This window comes from Arvicanthis niloticus, unplaced genomic scaffold (assembly GCF_011762505.2).
Source record: "Arvicanthis niloticus isolate mArvNil1 unplaced genomic scaffold, mArvNil1.pat.X pat_scaffold_1393_arrow_ctg1, whole genome shotgun sequence".
NCBI classification, from domain to species: Eukaryota; Metazoa; Chordata; class Mammalia; order Rodentia; family Muridae; genus Arvicanthis; species Arvicanthis niloticus.
The window spans coordinates 15,001-36,199 of NW_023045366.1; the positions used below are offsets into that span (position 1 = coordinate 15,001).

At 48.9% G+C, this 21,199-nt stretch overlaps 1 protein-coding gene across 1 annotated transcript in view; it reads left to right on the forward strand.

Moving 5' to 3' along the window:
* Nucleotides 1-20,368, forward strand: part of LOC117701594 (sec1 family domain-containing protein 2-like) — a gene marked incomplete at its 5' end in the record, with an annotated part of 30,447 nt that extends 10,079 nt beyond the window's left edge. Inside the window, 2 exons of the mRNA XM_034493180.2 lie at nt 14,423-14,543; nt 20,080-20,368. Of these exons, the coding sequence (XP_034349071.1) occupies nt 14,423-14,494 (72 nt within the window). The remainder of the gene's footprint in view (nt 1-14,422; nt 14,544-20,079) is intronic.
* Between the last annotated feature and the right edge of the window lie 831 nt (nt 20,369-21,199).

Genomic DNA, 21,199 nt, shown 5'->3' on the forward strand with positions numbered 1-21,199 from the left:
GTGTTCATGAAGATGAGCGTCTGTGAGAGGGTCATCCTGAGTGTTCATGAAGGTGAGGGTCCGTGAGAGGCTCATCCTGAGTGTTCATGAAGGTGAGGGTCCATGAGAGGGTCATCCTAAGTGTTCATGAAGGTGAGGGTCCGTGAGAGGCTCATCCTGAGTGTTCATGAAGGTGAGGGTCCGTGAGAGGCTCATCCTGAGTGTTCATGAAGGTGAGGGTCCGTGAGAGGGTCATCCTGAGTGTTCATGAAGGTGAGGGTCCATGAGAGGGTCATCCTGAGTGTTCATGAAGGTGAGGGTCCCTGAGAGGCTCATCCTGAGTGTTCATGAAGGTGAGGGTCCATGAGAGGGTCATCCTGAGTGTTCATGAAGGCGAGGGTCCATGAGAGGCTCATCCTGAGTGTTCATGAAGGTGAGGGTCCATGAGAGGGTCATCCTGAGTGTTCATGAAGGTGTGGGTCCGTGAGAGGCTCATCCTGAGTGTTCATGAAGGTGAGGGTCCGTGAGAGGGTCATCCTGAGTGTTCATGAAGGCGAGGGTCCATGAGAGGGTCATCCTGAGTGTTCATGAAGGTGAGGCTCCGTGAGAGGCTCATCCTGAGTGTTCATGAAGGTGAGGGTCCGTGAGAGGCTCATCCTGAGTGTTCATGAAGGTGAGGCTCCATGAGAGGCTCATCCTGAGTGTTTATGAAGGTGAGGCTCCGTGAGAGGCTCATCCTGAGTGTTCATGAAGGTGAGGGTCCGTGAGAGGGTCATCCTGAGTGTTCATGTAGGTGAGGGTCCGTGAGAGGCTCATCCTGAGTGTTCATGAAGGTGAGGGTCCATGAGAGGCTCATCCTGAGTGTTCATGAAGGCGAGGGTCCATGAGAGGGTCATCCTGAGTGTTCATGAAGGTGAGGCTCCGTGAGAGGGTCATCCTGAGTGTTCATGTAGGTGAGCGTCTGTGAGAGGGTCATCCTGAGTGTTCATGAAGGTGAGGGTCCGTGAGAGGGTCATCCTGAGTGTTCATGAAGGCGAGGGTCCGTGAGAGGATCATCCTGAGTGTTCATGAAGGTGAGGGTCCGTGACAGGCTCATCCTGAGTGTTCATGAAGGCGAGGGTCCATGAGAGGCTCATCCTGAGTGTTCATGAAGGTGAGGCTCCGTGAGAGGGTCATCCTCAGTGTTCATGAAGGTGAGGCTCCGTGAGAGGGTCATCCTAAGTGTTCATGAAGGCGAGGGTCCGTGAGAGGGTCATCCTGAGTGTTCATGAAGATGAGGGTCCGTGAGAGGCTCATCCTGAGTGTTCATGAAGGTGAGGGTCCGTGAGAGGATCATCCTGAGTGTTCATGAAGGTGAGCGTCCGTGAGAGGCTCATCCTGAGTGTTCATGAAGGTGAGGGTCCGTGAGAGGATCATCCTGAGTGTTCATGAAGGTGAGAGTCCGTGAGAGGGTCATCCTGAGTGTTCATGAAGGTGAGGGTCCATGAGAGGGTCATCCTGAGTGTTCATGAAGGTGAGGTTCAGTGAGAGGCTCATCCTGAGTGTTCATGAAGGTGAGGGTCTGTGAGAGGGTCATCCTGAGTGTTCATGAAGGTGAGGTCCTATCAAAGGGTCATCCTGAGTGTCACATGGGAATGCTGGCACATTCTTAGCCCTACTGGGAGACAACGGTATATAATGAAGACAACCTTTTCTGACCATTTGGTGGTGTGCAGTCTGAGCTTACAGCCTCCTACAGCCTCAGGACCTGAGTCTTATGATTGTTCCCCAACAACATATCCCCTAAGTGGGGTCACAAGGCATCCTCAGGAGCACCACTGGAAACCATTTATACTCAAGATCTGTTTGGTACACACATGAACACATAGACTACTTACTGCTCACTGGAACCTACTCTGTAGGATAAGGAGCAGCTCCGTATACTCCTAGTATCCTCCCAAGACTCATGGAGAGAAGCTTTTTGTTATAGTCCAGCAGACTCCTTGGATTTCTCTGGCTCATGTCTGGGGTGGGTCAGGATGACTGAGCAACCCTTGATGTAGGGATGAAAGCAGGGGAAAGTACACAAATGTGATCTATTTTTTAAGCCACTGTAAAGTTTCTAAATTTAAAAGGATCTAAACAAGATTGCAGACTGACCTCCCAGGCTATGCCTATTTCAGTGGTAATAACTCTTGGAAATAACAGAATGTTTTGCCAACTTCAAAGAGTCTTTGAAATAGTGAGTAAATCTGCATAAAAGATCCAGCCTTTCAGAGTTCAATAAAAGCATATTCCAGGAAAACCATCTTATTCCAAAAGCCAGAGAGAAGAGATGCCAGACATCAGACTGGAAACCGAGCAGTAAATTGGCTGGAGTGGCCCTTGACCCTTTGTTCTGCTGTTCCTCAATACCAGCAGCTTCTAATGCAATCTCTGGCTGTTCAGTTTCTGTCTCTTTGTCTCTTCTTTTTCTTTTTTTCTTAATAAAGCAATGCAACTTAACTTCCTAAGGTGTCCAGGGCTCCTGTGCTGAGTCTAAGCCCAGAGTTGTTGGGTCATTCTCTGCCCCTCTGTCCTGAGTAGCTCTTCTTTGTGGCCATTTACAAAGGAGGGCGAGAGGAAGCAGTGGGGGCGGGGAGGGAAGGAAGGAAGAAGAGAAGAGAAGAGAAGAGAAGAGAAGAGCAGAGCAGAGCAGAGCAGAGCAGAGCAGAGCAGAGCAGAGCAGAGCAGAGCAGAGCAGAGCAGAGAAGAGAAGAGAAGAGAAGAGAAGAGAAGAGAAGAGAAGAGAAGAGAAGAGAAGAGAAGAGAAGAGAAGAGAAGAGCAGAGCAGATCTTCTGGGATGGACATGGTTTCCAGCCCTCTGCACTTCAGCACTTCCTACAAGCTTGGACACCCAGTGGTAACCATGGACTCTATTAGGATGTTAGTTGTCACTTGACTCCGCCCCCAGGTACATTTTCTATTTCTGTCCTAAAAATCAAGAGCTGTGGCACTTGAAAGTTACCCCTGTAAGTGTTAGTATTTCCCCCTCTCTTCCTGTGTTCAGCCATCATCTCCTATATGGCCTTGCCTAGGGAGCTTTGACCCCTGCTGGGTCAGCATGGGAAATGGCATTGTTGGAACTCTTGTTTATTAGCCAGCTGACCTCAGAGCGAAGGCTCCTAGGAGCAGTTAGGGTGAGAATTGTATTCTCCCAGCTGCCATAACATTTCAAATAACCACTTTGTGAAAGGCAAAACTAGACAGAAGGACTTCCATGCTGCCCCAGTGCCTGTTGAGAGGGAAGGAGGCAGGATGCAGATGGACTCACAGGTGATGTGAACAGTGTCCAGCCTTCTCAGCCATGGTTGTAATGACACTCCACAGGGAGCAGTCAGCCAGCATACTTCATCCTCGCTCCTGGCCATCTGCACAACAACATCAGTAGATAGGTCCTACCTTATCCCCATTTCACCCAGTGAGGAAACTGAGGCCTCCACATGGCTAAGCAGTGGATGCAAATTTCCCAAATCCTGGGATTTCATCTCATTCTTTCCTATTCTCATGTGATTTCCAAAAGACACACCATAAATGGCAAGCAACTCTGATGTGTGTCCTGTAGTCACCCCCACTCCACGTCACTGGCCTGACCACAGCATTCCCTGGTCCATAGCTGCCAGGTGTGCTCTTGGACATTAAATGGTCTGTCTTGTTAATGCTGGTAATCTTTGTGATAACTCAGCTGCCTTCCCTTTCCTGAATCAGTGCAGCTCATGAAGGAAGTCTCTGCTGGATTACATGGAGCCACTGATATGAGTGAGATCACACAGGGCTCAAGGGGGGTGGGAGGGAACCTGCCATCCCTCAGACTGCTTTTCTGGGACTTGGGCCCTGGTCTCATGGGAAGAGTAAATCCATGTATTAGCAGATGTGTCACCCCTACACATTAAGTCATTGCTCTGAATCCTCGGGAGCACTTACTGCTCCTGTCTCTGGCCACTCATTGCCCTGTTCTGTGCTCTGGAATCTGTTTCCTACTTTCTCACCCCACTTGTTAGCTGAACCAGAAAGGAACAAAGAGTCAGAAGTTGATGAAATAAAGGATTCCCATGGGGGAATCCCTCCCTTGCTGACTACTGTTATATAAATGGATCACTCTCACATTTAACTTGGGTTGGAAGGCAGATGCTGGTCTGCCCCTGGTGAGTCCTTTTTCTCTACACTCAGAGATGATTTCCTGTTGACTTGGGGTGACCCAGAGGCAGTCTGCCAATGATGTAGAGGATGAAAGTAGATTGGAGACATGACAAGAAATACACAGAGAATCAGGGCCATAGTCACACAAGAAGCATGGTGCGAGCCACGTAGCAAATAACAGATAGAATGCAGAAAAGGGTGGTTCTGGCCTCATGTGTCTCCCTCAGGGATCTGTATCTTTTGCACATACTCTGTGACTGTATTTATAAATTGTTTTTATAACTATGTGTCTTAGTTGTCTTCCTCCAGGCTGATGTCTTTCAGAGTCATGTTTTTCTAAGTATACAACATAACCCATTGTGTATTGGTAGGCCAAGACAGTTTAAGTGACAGTAACAAGCATTGCATAGGGAACAGACTAGGCTGGAACTCATCACATCTGCCTGCCTCTCATAGCGACACATGCATGACTTGGGCGCTTACTGCAGAGCTGACAGAAGAGACTGTGAAAGCCATGGCTGGAGCCTGGAGGGCAATGCTTTATCTTCTGGATCCTCAGCACTTGACTTTCTGCATCCAGCAGGTGCTGCGGGGAGGAAAATCCAGGTTACAAAGCTCAATCAGCATAGCTCGAAACCATTGGTTTTTCTTTCCACCTACACTAGTTCCACTGAGTGTGAGGCCCACCTTCCACGACTCCCACTGAAGACCTGAAGCCACAGGCGCATGCCCTGTGGATGCCGATGTCTTTACCGTAGACACACAAACGCGATGCCTTCTTTTGAGTCAAAGTGTGTGCACTTTGCAAACACGACACTGAACCTGGCTGTTCTCTTTCCCTTCTTCACACTTCAGCGGTTGAAGACTTGTTCTTAACATTCATCTGAGCAACCTCCACGGACAATTATATATTTCCTCATCCAGTGAAGAACTTTCATCTTCCCACTTAAGGGAAGCACTTTACAGCTTTTCTTTGGCTTATCAGATTTGCCAGCACCCTGCTTTTGGGACATAATTTGCACTTTGGGGTCATAATCAAGTAAATTAAGGGGTGTTTGAATACACACTTTGATGCCACCTAGGTCGGTTGATAACCCAGGTGGCCTCTCAGTGACGAAAGAGGAGGCGCTTGTGCAGTGTGGGTACTCTTTGTTTCCAGGCAGGAGAGAGCAGGGCAAATTTTTGTCACACTCCTCAGAACCATTTGGAACTTAAAACTTAAAGAGATTGGTTCATAGAAGTTTATTCTCATACTGTGAATAACTGAAACTGCGGAACACAAAACCTCAGATAAGGAAGAACCGTGGCCTGGCCCTTAAGCCCGAGGAGTCATTCAAAAGTTTCACAAGTGAGCGGTGCTATTGACCAACTCCAGTGGGCCTCATCTGCTGCCCTCAGCCTCCAGTACAGCAGCTGCTGAGCACAGCAACCCAGCCATGCGCCCACTTCACAAAGATGGAAGAACACCTCCACTGTCTCGTTCCCCTCATACTTCACCTCCCTAGAGGATAGAACATAAGCAAAGAGGCTGCTGATGTTATAGAACAGAGGAGTCAGTGCGTCAGGAGTGGGGGATGTGGGAGCAGACGCTGGGGATGCTTGGGGTCTCTTTTCCACTTCACATTTATCTGAGTTAGATTTGCTGAATAATGGGTGGCGCTCCTATTTGTATTTTTTCTCCTCCCCCCCACCATGCCCCCATCTAATACATGTTCTATGAGCTTCCTTCCAGAGTCTGTCAGCAATGGAGGCGATAGAGACCAGAGTCTCAAACCTGCAGTCAGACTATACAAGAACCACTCAGTCCCTCTGTGCCTCGATTTTCTCATCTGTAAAGTGGGACGATAGTGGACCTGCTGTGAGATGTATAAGGGCATGCTTAGTACTCAGCACCAGGAAAGAGCTACATTCATATCGTTATACCCTATGCAGAGCTAATGTTTGAGTGTACACACAGGTAAGGCTGGAAGACTATGGGTTTGAAACTAGCCTGGTCTACTAGCAAGAACCTATCTTTGAGAAATAAGAGGAAAGAAGGAGTCGAGTGTGGTGGTATACGCTTGTAATCCTAGCATTGAAGAATAAAGGTAAAGAGATTATAAATTCAAGGCCAACCTGGGCTACATAGTGAGCTTCACACCAGCCTAGGCTGCACCTTTAGACCCTGTCTCAAAAAAATTAAAATAGTAAAATCAAGTAGAAGGAAAAAAAGAAGAAAGGATAGAAGTCTGTTTTTAAAATGAAGACAAGGAAAAGACGAAGCACACACCACCTGCAGAAGTCACAACACTGCAGAATTCTCCAAGTTCACATGTGCCAGGAGCCAAGCCGGCGGGTGACCTGGCCTGTCTCTGGAGCCATGTTCATGGGCTGTGATGTTCTTTTCCAGTCCCTGTGTCTCTCCACTGTCAGCCCAATTCATTGATCTCCACAGTCTTAGTGACAGAACTTATCCCTCTTTGAGCAAACTGTGAAGAGCCAGCAAGATATGGATGCTGCGGCCACGCTGGACACAGAGGCTGAACCCAGGATGCCTAAGGTCCTCCGGGAGACAGTGAGAGCGCTCTGTAAGGATTTTCTGTGGCTCAGTGTTGTGGCAAGTGCTAGCCCCCTGCAGACACTTAGCCATGGCCCCTCAGCCCAGCTGTGCTTGTGTTCTGTTGGCCAAGAGAGTTTAAAAAAAAAAAAAAAAAGTGATGTGTATCTGTCTGATACTCTGTGAGTCTGACAGACTCCATGGGGAGGGAGGTTCTGGCAGCAGGGTCTTCACTTTCTGGAATCGTAATGTTATTGTGTCACAGTATGGACACAATTCTATTGATTCGTGTCCTTCATAGGACTCTGCTCTACAAATAAGAAGCCACAGAGGCCTTTCATTCCCACTGGTTCTGGTTGTCCAGTGTCAAGTAAGCAGTCATCCTGAACTACTGGCTCGTAAGAGAGCCATTCATTCTTCTCAGAAGCTTGCACTCTGACCAGAGCTCCACATGGCAGCTCTGCCCCCCACCCCCACCCCTGGTCCTTCCACACGATCACTGAGCTGACACTGAGTAGGGAACTGAAGGGGCCTGTGGTCCAGGTCCTCAGCTCCTCTGCATGGTGCCAGTGCTGTAAGAGGGGCAGCCAGGGGACAGGCATTGGGTGGCATGGCCTGAAAGTCAGGTAACAACACTTGCACTGCACCCCACATGTCAAGACAGTCCCCTCCTAAAACACACATCCTTCCTCTTGAAAGGGGGCCAAAAACTCGAGGAGCAGGAAGTATCATCATGGACACTTTTAAAAAATACATTCTGTACCCAAGTAAATTCACATCATCTGGCTTTTCAGGGCACTAAGACCAACACTAATTCAACCTAGATGACCTTTCCTCTTAGAAGACATCGAAATCATTCACACTTCTGACCCGAGTTCAAACCGGTGGTACCAGGAAGGCTGTAATGGAATAAATGAATGTCATGTGCTAGTCGTCCATTTGTTAAACAGTCTATTAAAAAGTGACTTCCTGGTTGAGAAGCTGAGGAGAGCAAGCATGCCTTGATATCTGAGGAAGACTTTCAAGGCATCCCAGTCACCTCTTAGCCAGAGGACTTGTGACTAGCCACTAAAGCTGTCCTCTTCCTGTGACAGACAACCCAGTGAGGAGGCACCACTGAGCAGGAGGAACAGTGTGGGCTTAGGCTGGGAAGGAAAGCCCAGCTCCCACTGGACCCCACACACAGCACCTGGAGGTTCTCTGACAAAAGCTTGATAACAACCTAATGACTCAGTGGAAACAGACTTTACCCTCTCACTGTAATGGAAATTTCAAACTAGCAAGTCTAACAGGCAGCCCTTTGGAAGTGTGTTTCTGAAATTCGGGGCTGGGATTTGAGTCTCCTGAGACTAATACACTTTATATCTACTCCATGTGTTTGACCCTCAGCTTGTTTTGACTAAAGAACATGATCTGTCAAGATGTTTTCTCTGCTGGAATTGGTGTGAAGAGGGTGGGCTTTGTCTAATGAGCTGGCACGAGGCCCTTTTCCTTCCTTCTCTGTGTGCTTTAGAAGTTTGTGTTGCTGTAGTTGTTCCATTTCTTATGTGGCCATGCTTAATTGGAAAAAGACTCATGACAAAGATTCAAGTCCCAGTGCCTGCCCCTGGGCACTGTGTCTGAGTTGATGTGACAGCCTTGTGGCCTGGAAACTGGAAAAAATCCCACATGAAGAAGTGGCACTCACACAGGCCTTGGAAGCAGTCAAAGCCACGCAGGAGGATCCCAGCAAGTCACTTAATCAAAGAAAGGCTTGTTTATTTTAAGGACAAAAGATGTCCTGGGGCCCCAAAGACAGCAAAGCAGAAGGATCGGGACCAAGACCTGGAAAGCCATCTGGGAAGCAAGCAGTCGATGAGAGCCGCTGTGCTCTGCAGTGGAGCCTATTGTAGGTGCTCAAGTGATGACAGGTGAATGCATGGTTGAATGTCCAGCCAGAGCTTTTGGTTCTCCTTGCTAGCCAGCAAGTGTTCATAGAGCCTCATCTGTCTTGGAATGATGAGTTGGGCTCAGGATCTCATTCCATGACCAGATTGGACAGCAGAGTCTTCCTACAATGACATGGCTGTCAGCAGCCCATTCTTAGCTGAGAGCAGATGACTGCATTGTAGATATGACCATCATGCAAAGGACGCTTCACTGGGGTAGGCGGGGAGTGCTGGGCTTCATGTGAGGATGGCGTCAGACCCTGGGCTGTGAGAGCGGAGCACACCTTAGAGTTCATCTAGAGCCACTCCGTGTTACTCATGTACGAAGGCCACGGCTGGGAGAGAGGCGCTGTTGGATGGACTCCACCGGGCTTGATGGCATTTCCGATTAGAAGAAAATATGTCGGCCTTGAGCTTCTTGGGCAAATGAGTCCAAATCCTGTGGCTGCAGCTATTTGTAACCAATGTTTAAATTCTTCTAAGTTATGATGCACACTGTGAGGCAGGGCTTGATTTATACCTAACATTAGCTAGACCTATTCCAAGAGTTCTCTGAAGTGGACTTTGGTATAATTACTTAGCAAAAACAAAAACCTGGACTGGCAGTCTCTATACTGTGTGTGACACTGAGCAATGATTGTAGTTGGTACTGGAGACATAAATGTAATAGACACCTGCCTGCTGTAGCATAGCTTCCCTTATGCGGCTCTGGGAAGGTGGAGGAGTGTTACAAGGAAGAGAGAGCCATGATGTGAGGAGTGGGGGGGAGGAGCACAAAGGGACTCTGTGGGCCCAGGATGATAGATGATGTCAGGGCAGTGGAAGCACGAAGGACGGAGATGGATGCTGCATGGACGGGCTTACGGTCATTCCCTGTGGCTGGGGCGGGAGTTGCCAGTGGAGAGAGAGAGAATACAACAACAGATACACAGATGCTGGAGCTAGGTCATCAAGGGCTAAAAATGTAAATATTTTTTACCAACTTTTATCAAAAACAAAGCATTCCCTATGCTACTTAATTTACAAAGAATTCCCCATGCTTGTTCATTCTGTCAAATCGTCCCAAACTGGAGACTCCTGGGAAGAAGGAGCCTCAATTGAAATACTGCCCCCATCAGACTGGTAATGTTTTGTGTGAGGGTCCCCAGCCCAGTGCAGGAGGCACCTGCCACCCCTAGGGAGATGGTCCGGCTTGTATGAGAAAGCCATGGAAAACAGACCAATAGACAGTGCTCACTATGGTTTCTGACTCTGTTCCTGTGAGTTCCTGCCCTGCCTCTCATTATGGGCTGTGATCAGGACTTAAGATGTCTTAGTTAGGTTTTACTGCTGTGAACAGATACCGTGACCAAGGCAAATCTTATAAAGGACAACATATATTTGGGGCTGACTTACAGGTTCAGAGGTTCAGTCCATTATCATTGAGGTGGGAGCATGGCAGCATCCAGGCAGGCATGGTGCAGGCAGAGCTGAGAGTTCTACTTCTTCATCTGGAGGCTGTTAGTGGAAGACTGACTTCCAGGCAGCTAGGACGAGGGTCTTATAGTCTTACAGCCCACCCCCACAGTGGCACACCTACTCCAACAGGGCCATAACTTCTAATAGTGCCACTTCCTGGGCTGAGCAAACACAAACCACCACAGAAGCCAAATAAACCCTTTCCTCCCCAGTTTGGTTTTGTGCAGTGTTTAATCACAGCAACAGACCACAAACCAGCATAGCCCCATTGAGTGTCATTGGGGAATATATAACAAATTCCGCTGTGTTCTGTAAGACTTACCCTGGCAGCATTGAGTGATGGGAATCCAGGGTGAGCCTGGAGCTAGATGAGGCAAGAAAGAGAAAAGATCAGACTCTGAGCCTAGGTAGGGCTGAGGAAATGGGGGCCAGGAAGAGTCACTGGCTTTCCCGAGATGAGTGCTGGTTGCATATAGTACCTTAAGCAGTGCCTCCGGTACTAGCTGCTCAATAAATATTTGCTGACTGGATGACTGGGTAAAGAAGTGTTCAGGGGCAGTGGTGATGGCACTGGTAACTCCTGCAGCCATTTGCAGAGTCAGCACGGGTCTTTCAAGGGCCTGAGCCTCTCTCACTGCTTCTGTAAAGCATGGGTCACTAGTGAAGAATGAGGAACCTGACTGTACCTATTCTGAGGATAGGTGGGCCACAGACGGAGGAAACTGAGTCAAGGAGCATATTTCAAGAAATACTCTGCAGCAGCGTTCCCAGAATTCCTAAAAAGTTCCAAACACTGGAAGCAGCAGGGTCCTCACCATGGCATCATAGAAGCCAGTTCAGACACCAGATGCTCCCAGAGCTCACAACTGCAGAGGCCCAAGAGCCTGTACTGAGATCCTGGATATAGTGTGGGGAAGAAGCCATATTCTCTGACCACAGCTGACATCCTTAATCCCAGCCCTCCAAGGCTCATCAAGTGACAGAGAGCAGAGACTCTGCCTGCTTTATTATACCCTGTGTGTGCAGTGACATGCTGTGTCAAGCTTTCATCTTCAGATTGTCACCCCCGCAGATTTAACACACAGACAGGGCGAAGTCATGTAAGGCTGCTTATGAGGAATTTGGGATTGGGACGAGAATGGTTCCACTTCCCAGCAGCCTGCTGGCCTGACACGCTCTGAAGAGAAAGTCTGGTATCAACACACAAATCTAAACCGAAACCAAAACAGCAAATACCAATGTGCATTAATTGGACCCATATATTTGTGTCTAGACCAGCATTCCCCCAGCCCTGGAGCCCCCCCCCCCCCCCGCTCCTTATCCCCCCCCAGCCCTGCCTCCACTCCTTAGAGCCCCAGCCCTCCCCCCCCAACTTTACACACACACACACACACACACACACAAACACACACACACACACACCTACCCTTAGCCCCAGGGAATTGCTCTTTGTTGCTGCTGCCTTTCATTTTCTCCCCCCTTTTCATCTTCTGTGTCCCTCCAAGATTCTCAGCATGTGCTTCAGATTCCAAACTCTTATGGAAAGCATATGTCTTGAGGAACATACTGTGCCATGCTAAAGTTTTAGTGCCGTTTTATTTCTGTCCCAGGATTAAGTGAGAAACAGCAGTTGTTTGTGAGGCTGAGAGGTTTCCCCAGATCTGGTTACTCAGACAGAAAACCATGCTAGAGAGAGTGGTTCTGAGATGTCTCTGACGTTTCAGAAAACTACAACCCATGAAAATGCAGAGAACAAGGGACCAAGCAGCACCCTGCCCCAAATGATAGATCTACAACACAGCTCCTCCTCCTCTTCCCTTTCCCCTGCCCCTCCCCTCCCCCTCCTTCTCCTACTAAGGTTCAGGGATCACTAGGAAAGAGGATTTTGGAAGATGGTAAGAGCAAAGGAACAAGAAGTCAGGAATGTCAAAAACACTGCACCCATGAAGTCTCCTCAGCATGCCTGCCTAAGCGGGATGGCACTGAGAAGCATGCTAACATGGAAGGGGACTCTCATGAGGTGCTAACCCTAGACAAAGAACAACAGGCAACTCAGGACCCTGAGAGCAAGAGAAAGTCTTCCCTGAGGAGAAATTTCCCAGTTTATTATCTAATACTATTCCGGGCCCCTTCTGAGTCCCCTTTGCCCGCGAAAGAGTCACGAGAGGCAGTGTTCGGGTGGTTACCACAGCGAGGCTTTATTCTTGTATCAGTAGAAATGGAAAGATGCCAAGCCCGGGAAAGGCACTGCTATATGTACCCTAGAGTGGCGTGTTCACTTCTGATTGGCTGTTCACTCATCACCCATAATACGCCCCGGGATGGGCAGTGACTTTGGTGCGCTTTTGCCTTTTGCACCTGCGCAGTTAGTTGTTTACTTGTGGGAGGACAGGATGCCCGCGCCATCTTGTAATGGCAAATGCTGTCGCGTTCACCAAGGCTCCTAACATAATACCAAGTGGCCAGCCCTGAAATCGTACATACACAAGTAATATTATATGGATGGAGAAGGTTACATTTATATATTTAGAAATAGATATAAATATGGATATAGAGATAGAGAGAGGACAGGAGGAATGCATGTGTGGCATGGATTAGAAAAGGGAGAGGGAAGGAGGGAAATAGTATTTTTAAAATAAAGCCATGTGGTAGTGACGTATGCCTTTAATCCCAGCATTCAGGGGCAAAGGCAGGTTTGAGGCCAGCCTGGCCTACACAGTGACTTCCAGGACAGCTTGGGCTACATAAGAAACCTTTCCTCAAAACAATCCATTTTATTTTTAATTTGTTAAAGCCTCTAAGATAACAGAGGGATCACGACTCTTCTGTCAGCTTGTACGTCCTATACATTTGCTCTCTATTTTTATTTCATTCATTGTTGTTGTTGTGGGTGTGTGCTTGTAATTCGTGGGATGGAACCTGTACCACTGCATGCGTGTGGAGGTCTGCTTCTACTTTGTGTGGATTCCAGAGATCAAACCCAGCTTGTCAGGATTGTGTGGCGAGTGCCTTTACCTATTCAGCCATCTCACCGCCTGGTTTAGCTCTCTCCTTCACATAACGCTGAGAGCTCATTGGGTGTGATACTATGCCCAGCACCAAAAATGTCAGGATGTTCAAGAGTCAGAGGAGAAGGAGGAACCTGACCTGGTTTGCCACGGTCAAGATGGAAGAGCTTGACGGCCAGCAAGGACAGGAGGAGGAGGTGGCCTGAGTTAGGAATGCTTTTAAGAAAGCATAAGAGATGGGCAGCAGAGGGGGAGGTGAGGACACTGCCCACAGGGGAGACTAAAGCCGCTTAAGGCAGCAGGATGCAGACAGCACTCGGGAACTGGAAATCACAGCACCTGACCTAGGACAAAGCCCATTCCTTGCTGTGCCCACCAGTGCCCATAGGCTGCACAGATTTCCTCTTGACCTGGAAAAAATCCCAGGTATTTAGGTGGCTTCACCCCACCCATGACTTTGGTGGTCATTCAGGCAGTTGACAGCACCTTCCTGGGCAATGCCATGTGCACTGGGTCCCGCCCAGCCCTTGGGCTGCTCCACACAGCTGCCCACTGCTTATGTACAGAGCTTGACTGACGCCATTTGTCCTGCTCACAGTCCTCAGGAAGACAGCTGTCTGACACAGACTGCCTTCAGAGCACTCTCTTGTTCTTGTAAGGTCTTCATCGCTGGGGTCAAGTTCTCATTTTAGTATAGAATAATACTTTGTCTCATGGGTAAAATCATAAAAACCAGGGGAGAAGGGATCTATCTAGCAGTTAGTGTGGCATTCACACAGAGTAGGTCTTTGGCCATGGCCGGTTTGGTGAAGTGTCTGTTTCTAAATCATGCCAGGCTCTAACCTGTATAGGGTGACCCAGCTATCTGTATACCTGTATATTCTATAACCCTCCATCCCACCACCAGCACCGACTTTAGTTCCACAGATAGTGAGAGAACACCAATTCTGTGCTTACAGAGGGCAAGCACGACACACAGTAGGAATCTGAGGAGGCATGTCTGCTCCTGTGGAGTAGAGGAGATGCAAGAAAGAAACACAAAACGGCCATAATGGCAGTTGAGGCAGAGCTGAGGGACAAAGAAGGACAAAGGTGTCCTGAGTCCTGAACAAAGAAGAGCAACAAGGTGTCTCTTATTTTGTGGCTCCAGCAACCCTTAGCTCTCCTTTCGATAATGCTTTATGTAAGGATGTACTAAGGTGTCGTTGTGCAGATCCTAGCCAACAGAGTCACAAGGCACCAGCATATCTGGCTCGCTAGTAAGTCAGAATTGGCTCCAAGGTTCTCTGTTCCCACCAACAGGAAGAAAGCAGTAGCCGTTGCTCGCCATCTGACCTGATGTTCTGTTTTCCAGGTGAGCCGGCCCCATCCCAGTGACCATCCCCTCTTGATCCTCTTTGTGGTGGGCGGCGTCACAGTCCGCTGAAGCCAAAATGGTCAAAGACCTTGTAGCATCTCTGAAGCCAGGAACCCAGGTACTGAGTCATGGGTGAGACGAGCAGCAGTGGGAAGGAAGAGTGGCGAGAGCCTCGTGGTCCCTCTTCCAGCCTGCTCTATTCTCTGTCCACATCCGCCCCACATCCTGTCGCCTTTTCATGTTCTCCTTCTGGCCACTCCCCAAAGTCATCCTCCTGGCCACACCAAGTCTACTCACACTTCCCTGGAGAGTATTTTTTTCCTTATGGTTAAGGGACCTACCACTTTGACAAACTTTATCATAACTGGTTAAGTTCCCACAGCAAAGCAAAGGGATCCCTGTTGTTTGCACAGTAAATGGTGCCAACCAGGAAGTAAAGAAAGTATGGGTCCAACAATAGGGCAAGGCTCAAAACCTCCAGACTTGCAATTCCCAGCATCCCGTGTTCTCCAGCTAGTCCCACCTGCTAAAAATTCTACAACCTCCCAAAACCTCCAGCTAAGGTTAAGTACCGAAATTGCATGAATCTATGAAGACACTATACTTTCAACTGTAGCACCGAGGGACCCCAGGGACCTCTTCCCATCTGTATAGTCATGGGGACAGAGCAGTGTCAGAGGTTCAAGAACCTCACTCACAAAACACTAGCTAGTGCTGTCCACACAGCTGCACAGAAACCGCTGGGCAGGACTGGTAAGTAGCATTCTAGCCCAGTCCTCCTACCTGGGTGGTGCTGTGGGCTTCCTCCTGATTCCTCCACGCTCTGTGGATCTTACACAATCGCCTCTCTCTTTTGTGTGACATCCTGCCAGTCGCTCCAGATGCTTCCTCGTCTCTCCTGGCATCCAAAATCCATGTTACTGCAGTAAAGCCCTGGCCTGCTCACTGGTTGCTCCGCTTTGCCAGCGTAGCACCTCCACCACACACGGGCTCCTTAAGCACAAAGGCTTGGGCCTAGGCCTGAGCGAGGCAGGAGCTCAGGTCAGCCTGGTGTTTCGGAGGATGTATTGATTCCAAGAGAATTTGATGGAAAACTGTCTGTGATGTGGAGAACCTGAGCCTTGCTGGTGAAAATCAGATACCCAGAGCTCCCTTTCTATCAAGACACTCAGCTAGGAAGGGAAGCTGTCTACGTAGGGAGCAGGCTTAGATCTGGGAACGTGCAGATCATTTTCTGTGACCTTCTCTGTAATAATTATCACTGATCATTGTCAGAGCTGGTAAGTGTTCTGGAAAACTAGTATTCTAGCCTCCTTTTGTGCTCCCTCTGCCAACAGAATTAAGACTCTGTTAATGAAACTTTTCTTCAAGTAAGTAGAGGCACTTTCCTTTCTCACTGTCTCTAACATAGGAACCACATTCCTAATTCGTTAGAAACACCTGTGCATTGAAACAGCCAGCCAGATACTGTAATCCCTTCTCTAAGAGGACAGAGTGCAGAAGCTTTCCAAAGTCTGGGGCCAGTATGGCAGCTATGGCATAGCTATGGCAGCTATGGCAGCGGAGGCCAGAATCAGCAGTGACTTTGCCAGTCTGACCCTGTTCCCACTCATCTGCAGACAGAGCATCTCAGAGCATGGAAGCTGAGGGGACAGGCCCTCATCGCTCCTTGTCCTTTGTGCAAAAACTCTCTGAAGCATCCCCAAGTTCCTAAGAGGATTCTCACAGCAGCAGGGAAAAGCAGGAATGGCTTCTCATCACAGGCCCTTTGGTCTCCAAGCTCGGGAGTGGGAAGTTGCCTGGGTGCTTCTGCAGTGACGTTCCCTGAGGACCACTGCCCTTCCTTCTACCTGGCAGGTAGCTGCCCTGGCCAGCAGCTAGTGGAAAGCTTAGTCTCCCGATGTTAGAAGCACCCTGGGAATCAGGCCAGGCCATCTCACTGTCAGCCAGCATTCGAGTAAGCTCCATCGGCAGCCAGTCCGTGGTAGAACCTCCACCATTGACCTCACTTGCTCACACCTACACCACAGTTGCATATGGCTCCGCTGCGATTCAGGGTCTTCACAGACTAATGATTCTCTCTGCTAAATGTCATTTCTCTGTCAGACTGTCAGATGTATCTCCAGTCAGCAACAGGTGGTTCTTGTGGGAAGTGTTCTGGTCAGTGCACAGTGCAGGTGGAGGTGTCCTAGGCAGCACCTTGTGTCCTGAGAAAGAGTCTCTCATTTCCAAGTGTCACATGTGGCAGGTGACAGGTAGAGATGAGGTAGTCAAGAACTGAGGAGTCAGGGTTAAATTCTTAATTGATGGGTTAAATTTGAATGAGCCAGGCCTGAGCTGAGAGGCAGGAAAGGCAGCAGCAGCCAGGAGAAGAGTTCCATGGCAAGGAGAGAAAGGAAAGTGTAACTAGGGTGAAGGAGGACCAGAAGGTCAGAGAGCAAGGAGTGGGGCATCCCTTGCAGTCTGTGTCTGTCCCCTGGGTCTCCAAGCCAGGCTAGCCAGCTCTCTGGAAAGAATTCTCCATCAGCCTCCATGCCGCTGAAGTTACATTTCACCTGCTAGGCCAGTGTCAAGCTCTACCCAGCTTTTTTCTCCCATTTAGAGCCAAGTTTTTAGACTGATTATTTTAGCCAAATAATGCAGACATGGTCTTGCTTGAATTAACTTTTAAAAGAAATAAAAAATAATCTAAAGCAGTTTACTTGTCCAAAATGCCAAGGCTGTGAGTAGATAACGGATGAATAAGGTGCAATAGGAAGGGACCATGGGCTGGAAAGATGGCTCAGCTGGTTGCTATTACACAGAGCTCAGACGCAATCCCAGCACCCCCAAGGCAGCTCACAACCATCTGTAACTCCAGTTTCAGCACATCTGACACTCTCTTCTGGCCTCTGAGGGCACCAGGTATACATGTGGTACACACACATACATGCAGGCAAAACACTCACACACATGAATTTTTAAAAAAATGTAGGTGCTTAAGGATGGAAGCGTGGTAGATTTCAGTGTGAACTGAGCTGATACAAAGTAAATGTATGCAGTCATCTGACCAGCGCCTTCTGAGGCCTTCCCAAATGGAAAGCTTCCTACCGTCCATGGCTAAAGCCCTTGCCCCCTTCACTCTGTGTCTCTTCTGCCTGTTCAGTTCCTTTGCTCCGTTTTTTATGAACTCACTGCTGCAGTCCCTGCTCTGTAGCAGACACTGTGCTAAAGGAACAACGGGAAATGCAGTAAGACAAACAGCTTACCACAAGACACACTCAGGCTGTAGGCCTGGAGGGGTGGACCAGGAAGGCTTGCCGGAGGCAGAGACATCTTAGTTGTTTGAAAGGCCACTGAAAGAGTAGAGGAACTCTGCCCAAAAAGGAACATCCCAAAGAGCCAATTGTGTAACTGCAGATACCTGAGGTTAGCTGACACATGGAACTGACCATAAAGGGCTGTGCAGGAAAGAGCTGTTGAGAACCCAGCAGGCAGCAGACTCCATCGGCCTGGAATGTTCTCCTGGGGGCCGGGCTTATCAAATAGCAGTGAGCGGGGAGCAAGGATTGGAATCCTATGACTTGCGCATAGAAAGCAGTCTGGCAATGTCACCTGCCCTTCATCGCTTAAGGACAGCAGTGAGCTGCAAGGAGGGATGGCAACAGAGGGAACAAATGACAACAGCCACCACCAGAAGCTCCTCTGAAGCACACCTTGTGCTCAGTATCCCTCATAATGGTCATGGGGCAGATGGTGTTAGTCATGCCTGGAGGATGAGCAGAGTGGGACTCGGAGTGATTAAGCAACTGCTCCAGGGCAAGCAGCCTTAGCTGGGGTCCAGCACCAGCTGGACCTGTCTGAGCCTGTGCTCTTCCTCACAGCTCTCTATAGGAGTTCCTTGGGCTCTCTCTCTTCCTCATAGGCCCCTAACCTACTTCACACACTGCCTCTGTTTCCTAGTGTTTGTTTCTACCTGATCCAGGGCAGGCCCTAGACACCCTCAGCTGTGGACTCAGGAGGCTGTCACCTCGTGGGCCTTCTTGTTTAGATCAGAGGAGCCTGGTCTTTTGTGTTCCCACTCAGAAAAAAAGTGATCCAGGCTCTGTCAGCCATGACTGTGAGCCCAGCACAGGACCTAACCAGATAGATTCCTTGGGCTGCGTTTGCTGCTCTTGGTGTTGACATCAACTGGGTCTGTAGCCTGCATACCCCCACTAAGTTTTCAAACCTGACACTAAGATGTAGATGTCTTTGGAGATGCGCTCAGTCCTCACTCCCTCCCCTCACCTCAGCCAGAGAGGCATCCATTAAGTTTACATAGCATCTGAGGACCATGCGGTCTGGCAGTACAGCAGGGTCTGGCAAGCCATGGTGATGAAGGAGAGTCTTCAGTATATTTGCCATCACTGGTCTCTTCTGCTTTACAGGGGTCTGAGGCTGCGCAAAGTGTGTGTGTGTGTGTGTGTGTTTCAAATTGCCCCTAAAACTATATGAACCCATATGTGTTTCTCTAGAAAATTCTGTGCTTACAAATGATTCTAAAGGAGATGTGCAAACCTATCACCAAATCCCAGAGAAGCAGTAGAAAGGCCTACAGGAGCTGAGCGAGCACTTCCTGGGCTCTCAGGAGGGGAGCTTACATAATCCTGGTGACACTGCTGCAGGCTCACTGTTCTCTTTTTCTGGGACTGGTGAGGCAGGAGAGTGAACCCAGCAGCCAGCCATGGCCTGAGCTCTGGCCTGGAAGCCACCTTTGCCACCACCTACTTTGTGTGATGCAGCATGTGTCGTGTCACTTGAACCCACGTGCTCGGGTGGTGAGGACATGCCAGTCATCACTGCCCTCCAGCCTCCTCTGCGTAGATTTCAGGGGAAATGAGAGGCACCGATTTCAGTACATTTTTTTTAACCTTCTAAAAATATGGCTTCCTTGGCATTAGCCATGTGTTTCTTGATAGCTCTTTTCCAGAGTAAGTGTTTTAAAGGCTCTGCTCTTGAAGAAGAGGGAACTCTTCAATGAGGTTGTTAAAAAGTTATTTTCAAAAAGAAAATCGAAATTCTAAAGTGTTTCTTCTCTACTCCCTCCTTGACTGTAACCGTGCCCTGTTCAGCCTTGAGTTGAAATGTGGCCTCTGATTTGCACCAATGAGCCAGTTGACTTTGGAGTTGATTACTTCGCTGATTTCATTACACCTGGGATAACTGTGGGGGCAGGCAAGAGGACAGGGAGGCGTCCTCCTGCACCTGTCCAGTGTAGCATGGCCCAGTGAAGCCCAGTCATGCCACACTCTGATGCTGGCCTATGGAATTCCTTCCTGGAACACCTCCCTGATTTCCCATAGGCAGTTTGCTAGCAAGAGATGCTAGTGCCTGCTTGGGCAGCCCCTCACCTGGCCCTTACAAAGCACATCATGTAGCCAGGCAAGTCCTGGAATAAGCTCTCTTGGTGTTCTGGAGGGAAATCAGCCTCACACTGAAGTCCAGGGGGACTGAAGGCCCATGGACGAGGTGAGCAAGCATAAGCCTCACTTAGGACCCAGGTCATAGATGAGGGACCCTGTGTCCTGTCTGCTTTTCTCCACACCACCTCGTGCCTTACTTCCCTCTGAGACCTTTCTTACCCCTGGTAACTGATGTCCCTAACTGTCCTGTGCTTGCCCCTCCTGTCATAGGTGATGGTGCTGTCCACAAGACTGCTGAAGCCACTTAACATTCCTGAGCTGCTCTTTGCAACTGACCGGCTACACCCAGACCTTGGCTTCTGACAGACACTAAGAGAAGATAAGACCTGTTTGAGCTAGAAATACCAATACCTATCGGTCACCACTCCAGATATGCCTCCAAAGCCAGTGTCCCCATTACTAATTATAGGTATGACTTAATTCTACCAGAGAGGTCTTCATAACTGCATAGAAGGCAGTTTGTTTGGACTGCTCCAGTTCTTCAAAAGCAAAATAAAGAATTGTGTTTCTCGTTCTTCTAAAGGTGTCAGAGCTGCCGTTTTAGCTGACTTCACTGGCCGTCACTTTCATTTACCCTTAGCGTCTTATTGTACTCTTCCCAAAGATCCCTGAAAGTTCTAGCTCTAGGTAAAAGCCTGTTGGCAAGTAGTGGCAGACATGAGCATTGTGGTGAAGTCAGCCAAGGAAACGTTCAGAGTACTTAGAATTCCCAGCTTGAAGAAGGCTACATTTTCCTTGTGATTATGGGAGTTGGGTAGGGATGTCACAGACAGAGCCTGAGACTTTGTTTTTCTTTGACTCCAAAACATTCCTGAAAGACAAGAAGGGGTGGGGTAGCCTGGGTAGCACTGGGCTGGTGGCCTCCATGAGTGGTAAATCACCCCACGAGTGACAAAGGGCTGCTTTGTTCCAGCTGGTTCAAGGATCGGGGCAGTCCGCTACTTGGAACAGCAGTGGGAGGGACAAAGTGGGGTGACTGGAGAGCTGTCCTTACCAGTGGTTCCATCCTGTGCAGACGAAGCCCGTGTAGAAGAGCTCTCCTCCAGGGGACTCTAGGCCTTTGTGATTTCAAATTCCTACTGAAGTAGAAAGCTTTCTTCTGGGAGTCTATATTTTCTTTTGGTCAGAGCAGAAAACCCAGACGCACCTAGTGAAATTATATGAGAACTCTAGGGAGAAAGAAAGAACTGCTTGGCTGGCCAGTGCGTGGCCGGTGGCCATTGCCGGCATGGGTAATGGATGTCTGAAACGGGACAAAGCCGGAAAACCAAATTCAAGCATGGATTTAGCAGGAAGATGAAATAAAATAAACCAAGACAAAGCTATACAT